The sequence below is a fragment of the Platichthys flesus genome, chromosome 7 (assembly GCF_949316205.1).
Source record: "Platichthys flesus chromosome 7, fPlaFle2.1, whole genome shotgun sequence".
NCBI classification, from domain to species: Eukaryota; Metazoa; Chordata; class Actinopteri; order Pleuronectiformes; family Pleuronectidae; genus Platichthys; species Platichthys flesus.
Window position 1 is genome coordinate 20,772,412 of NC_084951.1, and position 10,030 is coordinate 20,782,441.

Consider the following 10,030-nt stretch of genomic DNA (forward strand, 5'->3'; position numbering starts at 1 on the left):
AATATCACGGCCCAGTCTCCTCTCATTCAACATCCACAGTGGAATCAGGTATATGAGGGTACGTTCCCAAAATGTTGAGATTGGTCGTCTGCGTTTATTCCGTTTTTAGGTCATGTGATGATGAATACTTATTTTTGATGTTGTGCGTTACTAATAGTCTGCTTCTTCAGGATAAAAGAGTGACTCTATGCTTCTATCTTTAAAAAAGCACACACAAGGGGAAGCATGGATTGATTATGGATGATCACATACTGAATGAAATCATTAAACTCCGACTTAGAGGATTTTTGGAGAGGTCGGTAGGTTGTTTTTGTTGCCATAAATACACAATGAGGAAGTGGAACGCCTTAGACAAAGAGAGTGGAAGGACTGCAAATCAAATGTGAACAGACAGAATATTGTATCATGATGCTCCATCCCACTTCTGGTGCTGAGAACACTGAAGTACTGTTCCTGCACTGCTCGGCCATAATGGCCCATAGAACAGCGAGACGACAAGACACAGAACTCACAAATTCCACAATAACTATTCATTGATTCAAATGAATAAAGCGATTGTTTTGTTTTTAATGCACCAGTGTAGGGTTTATGTATTTTTACCACATACAAAAAGGAAAATTGTGCATAAAACAGAGGAATACATTGGCTATTGAAGCTTATTTGAGTATAATACTACTAGTTATGGTCGTGATAGCACTGCGCCATTTAAAAAAAATCATTCAGAGTTTCACAATTAAAAAAACTAATTCTAAAAGTACTACTCACACAAAACTGTCAGTAATACGATCATTTATAGATACAATTATTTGTGAAATATGAAGTCAACAGTATATGCTGTAGATCAAACTCAATCATTTAAAGTACATGCATTCAAGCACATGCATTCTACATGTAAACATCCTTCCCCAACATGTATTTGTGGCTTAAAACAAGACTAGGGCGTCTAAATCCAAATGGATCATAGTATGAAATAAAATGTAAATGTTTCTGCATCAATCTGTTTTTCTTTCTGGCATAATTTATTGTATCTGCTCCCCCTAATGCCTGAATTTACCATTGTACTTTCATCACACTGAATAAAATTAACCAGAGAGGTTAACTGATATTTAGCTGAGCAGAAATCTACATGGTTTTATTATATGGATAAATTATCGGCACACAAATCTAGCTAGATATAAAATTAATGTTTTCATGTTAAATTTGTTATTTTGATACCAAATGATAACTCAAGGTTTACTTGTGAAACATCCTGTCAGCTCCGGTTATCTACTTTGAATGGAAATGACTTGGGCTGAATGAAACATTACATTTTCACTTATCACTTAATGTCAATGATCTATTCATATTGTTGAGTAAAACTTTCTCAAAAGTGCATTTAAACCAGCAATAGTTTTGATTTAATTATTTGTTATTATTTAAATATGGATTTGAAGATGAGGACTTCTTTGTTCATGTTCCAATAGACTATACAACCGTATGTTTATCAGGAGAAATTAAATAAATCTTAGTATTTTTCCCCGCTGGCCTGTTGAGTGATCTCTTCTTCAAGTGTCAGACACGTGGCGATCCCTCTCCTCTGTGCTGTGACGTCATTATTTTGATCTCTGATGCTGTAGAATCACATCCCAGGGCCCAGACCTGCTCTTCTGGCTCACTCAGCACTTCTGTACTGGTTGTAGCATATGGCCTTGTGTGGATGGCATACCAGACAGCGAGGCAGTTCCAAGCATGACCCCCTCTGCAGTTCCCTGAGCAATGAACACATGACAGACGGATGACCTTTACTTTGTGTTGGGTCTATCGGGGCATGAGGAGCGTTCCCTCTCAATCCCTTTTCCACAGATTAAACTGCAAACAAACATCACTTTGTTCCTGTGTTTGGTGAGCGCGGCCCACTGTACATCACCGGATGGCGAAGTTGGCCGCGGACCGAGAGACTTCTGGTGTTAACAGATGGCCGCCTCGCTCTGCCACCAGTCCTCCATGTGGCTCTGCTTTACACATGACCCAGAATTCTCTTTGCCAAAACTCACACTTTTCCGCCTCCTCAGAGAACATACATGTCTCGCAGGGAAAGATTTATGTTTCACAAGTGCCGGCTGGGAGGGGTTGAGAGGGCTGTTTCGTGAAAAGACTGCATATCATAGGTTCCTGGAGAGATAGGACACTTCCTGTTAGATGACTGGAAAGTCGGGCATGACTTGATGGATGTCACAGCGACAGACATCTGAGTCTCCGGCGCCAACAGCGAAGCAAATTAGATGAGGGCAGCATATGATGAGCAGAATAATAAAATGGTGACCAACACGTTCAGCTGCTAAATGCGTCCATGTGTGGGCGGTGGTCAAACTCTAGGATCTGTGTTCATTCCACTACAAATACGGGGAAGTAGGAAGTGCTGCAAATGGTTACCATGTGATTCACTGGTTCTGAGAATCGAATGGCAAATTCCCAACAACAGTAGATGAACTCACCAGCATGACCATACATAGGCTACTTAATAAGGCCGTGTAAAGGGTCTCTTCCTGTTTCTGTGTAACCAGTTACTCATACTGGTATATAGGCGGATTTGAAGGGTTTCATTGTCGGTAACAAGCGTAGGTTCTATTCCAATCACACAGCTCTTGTCTAAACATTGACCATATGAAAAGAAGCGAGAGACACATACACACACACACACACACACAGAGACACACACAGTGTCCATGATGTCATCCCTTTCCTCAGTGAGATGATGTCAGCGACAGCATTCGACCAAATACTGAGATTAGGATTACTGTCCCCGGCCCCGAACATCTGCTGTGTACGAACACAGCGCGACCACAGGGACTAAAACAATTCTGAAGCTGTAGAGACGGCAGCCGTTCAGACCAGATCGACTTCTTACAGCAGCACGGGCCGAACGTGGGGCCACAGCGAGCCGGTAACACACCTCCGAAAACACAAAACGCTCATTTCATTCGACGGTGACATTGAGGTCAAAGGGGACGAACGGATAAACCAACTCATCCAGTTGTTGTGCACATGAAGCAGAAGCAGCTGTGAAGTTACTGTCAGTCAGGCAGCATGCTAAGTATGTTCTTATAACCACAGCAGGTGTGAACCAGCTCCGACTGGCTCAGCCTTTACACACACACACATGTACATTTAATCATGCTTGCAAACAGACACATGCCCTCCCACCCTGTGCTAAAATCCTGTCAGTCAAATGCACATCTGCTTCCCATGCAACTACTGCTGAGTAAGCACTGCTTCCCTTCATGAGCGATCATAACAGGACAGAAAGACTCCACTTATCACATTGAACACACACACACACACACACACACACACACTCACACACATCCTGTTTCTATATAAGGAAGTAAGCCTGTGTTTCTTTCTGATCAAAGGTTTTTACTTTCTGTCACTCTGTAATTTATCTTGGCACGAGCAGGCAGGAGTTTCCTACAATAGGATTATTGAGTAACCTGGTAACGAGGTGGAAAACAGGCGCTGTCACGGCCCCACACCTCGCTTTTGTAGTTGGCAGCGGCACCCACGATGATTTATAATTACACAATCCAAAGGGGCCGTGCTTAACTCTGAGATAGCCGGCGTGGACGAGCCGGTGCCAAGAAGTACTGAGGAGCAGCTGCGAAGGGAATCCCACACATCACCAGCAGTCACGTTATACATCTGAAGACGAGCGTTTGAAGACTCAGCAGTAAAAGCTGGTATTTGAAGGCGTGCAAATATATAAATCATTACTTATTGCCCTGGCGCAGTACCGGCGATATCCTGTGTGCGGTTCCAGCTCCAGATAAGACCTCCCAGATTGATGGTTCTGACTTCCATCAGCCCCGGGGCTCCGATCTCCATCTGTCATGCGGTGCAGCTAACCATTGCCTCTGCCTTATCGTGGGTGTCTTTTCAGGCCTAATCACAGGCTTTGCCCTGCAGGTATGTGGCCGGCCAGGTTCAGTCATGCCGGAAGACCCATCACTCAACAGCCTCAATTATCACAACGGAGAGGTGTTGCTAGGCAAGTCCCTTCATGCGCTGCTGTGAAAGTTGAAGATTTTTTAGTTTCTCGAGTCACCTCAGCCCAGGAGCTGGAGCTTCAAACCACGTGATGGTGCAGAATTTCAGTCATTAAATCCCACAGACTGACGGTTATTGGGCCACGAGCTGCGGCGCGGATCAGCTACAGAACATTTCCACCCCCCCCCACCTATTTTCTTCCCTGATTTAAGACGGCTTGGCTTCGGCTCACGAGATAATTTGTTCGGGGAAGGGAATTCACTGCATCATCTTTCTGTCATCTGGTTGCAGAACTCACGAATAAATCTCCCAGACAAAACAGAGACAATGCCGAACCAATCAGAACACTCAGGGCATTGGAATGAAACACGAGGCTCGGGGAAAGCACGGAGAGAGGAGAACATTATCTTCCAGCTAAAAAAAAAAAACGAAACTCAACACATTTTAGAAATATTCACTGTGTAGTCTAATCTCTTGGTGAGAAGGCCACGGATTTCTGCCACTAGCGATAACATACATACCCGTTCTGATTCGCTTAATGATCACCTGAAGGTAGTTTGGTCTGGTGTTATGCAACATACTCTTTATTATTTTAAGGCTAAGAACTTAGCTTAAATAAAATGTTATAGTTGCGTATATTCTTCCTTCTTAAAGTGTATCATGAGAATCCTGATGAATTATTGATTGTGAGCAGCAATGTAAAAATATCATTTCCTATTTGTTAAAACAACAACCTCATTTATGACTTAACAGGATATTGAACTATTTTTTTTCTAATAAACCTTCCAATCATAATAAACAAAGAAACGATGTGCACCTCTGACCTAAGAGCTGTCGTGCAGCAGTGTTATTAGAGCTGGTCACTCCCTGACTCGAAGGCGTGAGCTGTCGGAAACGTTGCATCTGTGGTGGAGCACATGCTGTGTCACCCTCCTCTTCCCTGTGAGTGCCGCTTGAGTGACAGCGTGTGGGTGCGGCTGTGCTGTGGTTTTGACAGATCTGGCCCTGTCACTCGTCTTTGTGTCAAGAAGCCCGTGGGAGACAGGAAGCCGAGCGTCACGGCGGACCGAAAACACAAGACATCTGACCGCACCTCCGGGCTCGGGGACCGGACGCAGCGTCTCCGACTCCTCACTCAACCACACGGCCACTTCCGATTGTTTTTTATGAAAGCGTGCTACCAACTTCCCGTAAGAAAACATGTAAACAAAGACCAACAGAAGTCATTCAAGTAAAAATATACAATATATTTGTTGTATAAACTTGTACAGAATGTCTTGGACATTTAGTTTTACATACACTATACATAAGGGCCAAAATAGGATCACTTTCGCATTCTTCGTGATTTTGAGAAAGTGTCCCTATGACAACCTCATTTTATGTACAACTTTACACACATAGCACACAAAACAGCCCTTGGATGCACTTTTAAGAGGCCATGACGAATTACAGATGCCTTGTATAAAAAAATCCCTGAAAGCGTCTCTCGGTGAGGTAAGAACACGTTAGTCAGACTCATTTCCTTTCATTCCCTCTCGTACATCAAGCTCACTCATTTGTTCGGAGACTAGACTGGCAATAGAGAACAGCTCATTACACATCATGGTTCCCTTAACATTACTGTGCCACGGAAAGAAGTAGCTGCAGGCTGAAGACTGTCGGAGTAAAAAAAAAAAAAAATGGAGGTGGACATCCAATCCTTTATACGCTGATTACCTAAACATTTGTTTTTGTCAATTGTGGCAAAAAAAACAAAGCGCTCCTACTCTGTCTACCTCCAGATCCAATTCCTTGTTATGGTATGGTCAAGGCCTCGACAATAACAGGAAACAGGGTTACAAAACATGCTCCTTGGTTGAACATGATCACACGCAAATAATACAGTTATAAGCAGTGGAATGTAAAGGAGGGTTTTCTGAGGAGTAACGAGATTTCGTTTGGATATTTTGCAAACTCGTGACCACTTATCCAACACCCTGGATGTTTACCAGATATTAGTTGAGGTCTTCTGACTAAAAAGCACGCGCAATACTGCTTTCAGCGGTCACTCCATTCTGCCGCTGCAGTCATCAGAAGAAAAGCTGGACAAGGATTCAAGGCCGGATCACTGTAGTAGCTTATTTTCCATCAAAGTACCATCGAAACACTTCAATTGGTCCACAAAAGACATTCTGATTGGCGAAAGGCTCCTTTTACACCATGAAGGCAACAATCATGAGTAATGCAAAGAAATACATTAACATCCAATTTACAGCTGGTGAATAACAAGTAACAGTCAAACAACAGTCCTAGATGGAATAGAGAGGTTATGAAATGTCCTGCTGTCATGGCTGTACATGGTCACTTGTTAATGCCATGTATGGTGGGAGGCAGACTCCCTCCTTTTGTTAGATATTAAGGCATCGAGACGTGATGGAGCTTGTTCTCTGCGTACGGGCACTGCTCCTTTAACAATTCAACGGAGTTCCATTTGGAGCAGAAATAGTGTGAGTGATGTCCTGCCTGTGTCAGCTAGTTAGGCGTCTCACAGGCTCAGAAAGCCTCAGGGATGCCACAGGAAACAGGAGACTAAAACCCCTGTCCAACCAGTCCTCATGTGGAGCCCAGCGTGTCCAGCTGGAAGACGTTGTGGTTGGTCGGCGTGGTGAAGAAGAGCTGCTCCTCGCTGGTGGATCGCTGGTTATCACAGGGACTGTTCAGCCCCAGCGTCCTCTCAAAGTCCAGGAGCTGGCCCATGAAGTTGAAGTTTGGGGAAATGTTGGACTTCTTCCTCTTGACAAAGTCATAGGCGTCGTTGAGGGAAAGGTTTAGTCTCTGCATCAGGTACGCCACAGTGACTGTGACCGAGCGGCTGATGCCGGCCAGGCAGTGCACCAGGATGCCACATTGCTTCGATCGAGCCTCGTCTGTGAGATGAGAGGAAAGCTAAGGTCAAATTGTTGTAAATAATATCTTCATTGATAAATATAATCCAGTTATTTAAGGGCTTGTAGCAGTTACCAATGTGATTGTGGCCCTTGGTAAACAGAAGTAAACAACGGCACCACAAAGTTTCCTCTGGAAAAACATGGGGCTAATATTCTGTAAGTTACACACAAACAACTGTCAACAGCCAAAAACACAAACGGAACAAGAGAACTTTCCCACACGCACTTGTGTCATGATTCAACACTCTCACACAAACTCAGTGAGTGGAAACAGCATTTCCTTCCTCTTTCTAGCCCGAGACTTGTTAGTGACACACAACACTGCCGCAAACAAACACACACATCAAATGCTGCGGCTTCAGGTGCAGCCACGGTGAGATTCAGAGAATCAAATGTGAAATTGAAACCTAATGTCCTAACTGGAGGGAGTGTTTGTCGCGGGTTGCTGTACAAACCACAATTTGCTTATGGAAATAATACAAAAACTAGCGTCTCTAACACATGCACGCACAGGTTCAGCCAATGATTATCTGGAAATCAATCACAAGTAATGATAATTATAGTATTATTAAACACAATAAATTTAACAATGGTTTAATTAATACCTCATAGATCAATACTACATTTCTGTTCTGTAAAGTATGTGTGTGCACATGTCTGGAGGTTTTGTATTCAAACAAAGTTTGTTATTGACCCACTCACCTATAAAAGAAATGGCCTCTGGGAAGAACTGGGACAGGTTCTGGCTCCAGTGGTCCGAAATGGGAATCTGCTTGTACCTGAAGTGGCCGTCGTGCTCAAACATGTTGGGTAGATTGGGTGTGACGTTCAGGATGTACTTGATATTGTACTGGCCCAGCACATCGAGGTTGGTGGAGTCTTTGGCGCAGCCCAGGTAAAGGTAGGGTAGGATCTGGACGGGGAAGGCCGGCTGATTGCTGGGGATGGGGCTCTCCTCGGACTCGGTGGCGCTGCTCGGCTCTCGATCGGACTCCCCATCGGAGCAGTCCGAGCTGATCCGGAGATTCCCAAACCCGAGGACGGAGAGCGGGGGAGAGGAGCTCGGACAGGAGCTGTCGAGGAGGGTCTCACAGTGTTCTGGGTACTCGGTGTGGAACTTCACGAATCCACCTGGAGAGACCAAATCACAACAGAAACAAAGTCAAATCAGGATGTTTAGATTATAGTTTTATTATAAATTCTGACCTCATCTATTTCATTATTATTATGAATAAAAATACAGTAGGGCTGTAAAAAAAGAAAAGAAAAAAAAGAGTCACTGAAGCTCCTCCCAACACAGACCATTCATGAAATGCATGCCTGTTCCTGCTGGAGCAAAACATGGCGCGGCCATTTTGGAATTTTAATTGAGAATCTCAGTGACACACTCGGGGACGCGCTTCTCACAAACTTTTACAACATCCGCAACAAAAAAAAACCGCATCACAGGAAGAAAGTTGGCGCAGGAATAACGTCGTTATTAACACGTAATCCCCAAAAAGTTACAATGTCGGTGTTCCGGTTAAGAGAAACACGAACCGTTCGTTTCCTTTAAACGGAAAAAGATACTTTGTTCCACTTCTACTGCGCCAAAACAAGAGTGTTCGCTGTTACATTGTAAACTTCTTCACAGACACAACTTACCGACACGCACACGACCGTATAACTAGTTAGTTCCGGTGGGTTGACTCGACATTAAGGCCATTTACCTTCCAGATAAAACGCTTTGCATCCCTCCTCCCACAGCTTCTGGAGCAGCAGCCCCAGCACCGACGTTGGCGCGCCGCTGTCCTGGCAGCCCAGTGCGCCCTCGTCGTACAGCACCACCGTGTCCGTCTTGCACCGCCGCATGAACTTCTCCTTGTCCTCGTGGCTGGGGATGATGGTCCGGATGGGGATGTTGCCCTTCCTGAACCTGCGGAGCATGAGCCCCGGGATGGCCAGGTTGACGGCGCACTCGATGTGGGACGACTCGTACAGCTCGTGGGAGCGACAGTCCAGCAGCAGCAGGGAAGTGCCCCCGGACTCCAGCTCCAGTTGCAGCCATTCCACGCTCTTGCTCGGCGTCGCGTTAGACATGTCGGACTCGGGGGTTTCACGCCAAACGCGCCACTTCCTTCATGATCCGCCGGCCCGACGAGACCCGCTACATCCCAGCCGGAGAGCAGAGGAGAGAAACGGGAGAAGCGGTCAGACGCTGCCCCGGCGGCGCATGGCGCTTCGGCCGCCCGAGCGAAGAGATTTCCCCGTTTCCCTCTCCTCTGTTTCCATCAGTGAGTGAGTGGGAGCTGCCCCGGGGCCGACACGGACCTATCTGCACCCGGACATGTTGAAGTGGGAATGTTTCACAGCCCGACGATCTCTTCATCAACTTCCACAGCTCCACATCTAACCACTGTCCTCCATGCGCACTGTGCTTTTACCATTCCTGTGCACGGGGAGGTTTTCTCCTCTTAGTTGACAGTAGAGCAACTCAAGAGGGAGGAGTTTGCTCCTTATGATTTAAAGTCATAGCAAGAATATCACAAAGTTTTTTCGACGAGCTGGTCCCAGTGGGATCTTTGTGAAAAACTACTCACTTATCATTTCCTCATGTATCAGACCAATGTTCAAGGTGTGACTGAGTTAGTTCAACTTTGCTTAGAACAGCATGTGAATACTTCTTGGACAAATGTGACGGTTGAGGTGTTTGCACAATCAAATGATAACCCTTATAATCTATTATTCACAACTAAATTCTTGAGTCAGACAAACACAGATGTTTGAGAACTGAAATACACAAATTTGTGTACAATCTTGCATAAATCCTTTTGCAATATGACATATGATTCACATTGATGTTTATACATTTATTATGAATGAATAACAATAACACAATAACAATAGTAATAATTAACTATAACTTGTAAAAAAGAACAGCACTTTAGACAAATTACTTAATTAAATTACAGTTTTTAACACAAATTGAAGTTTCTTGAAAATAAGGTTAGCAATTGCGTCAATTTAACTTGTTCACTTTAAAATGAACGATTTAACTTCACTTGTGTTTCGTCGAACTTCAGTATTGTTTTGAATTGGTA

At 44.5% G+C, this 10,030-nt stretch overlaps 1 protein-coding gene across 1 annotated transcript; it reads right to left on the minus strand.

Annotated features, from left to right (window-relative positions):
- Positions 1 to 5,255: 5,255 nt before the first annotated feature.
- LOC133956705 (dual specificity protein phosphatase 7-like) lies at positions 5,256 to 9,399 on the minus strand. The gene is made up of 3 exons (XM_062391970.1): positions 8,660 to 9,399; positions 7,653 to 8,081; positions 5,256 to 6,929 (listed from the first exon to the last, which is right to left on the minus strand). Exons 1-3 carry the CDS (start codon positions 9,027 to 9,029, stop codon positions 6,616 to 6,618), a joined length of 1,113 nt encoding a protein of 370 aa, XP_062247954.1. The 5' UTR covers positions 9,030 to 9,399; the 3' UTR covers positions 5,256 to 6,615.
- Positions 9,400 to 10,030: the final 631 nt, after the last annotated feature.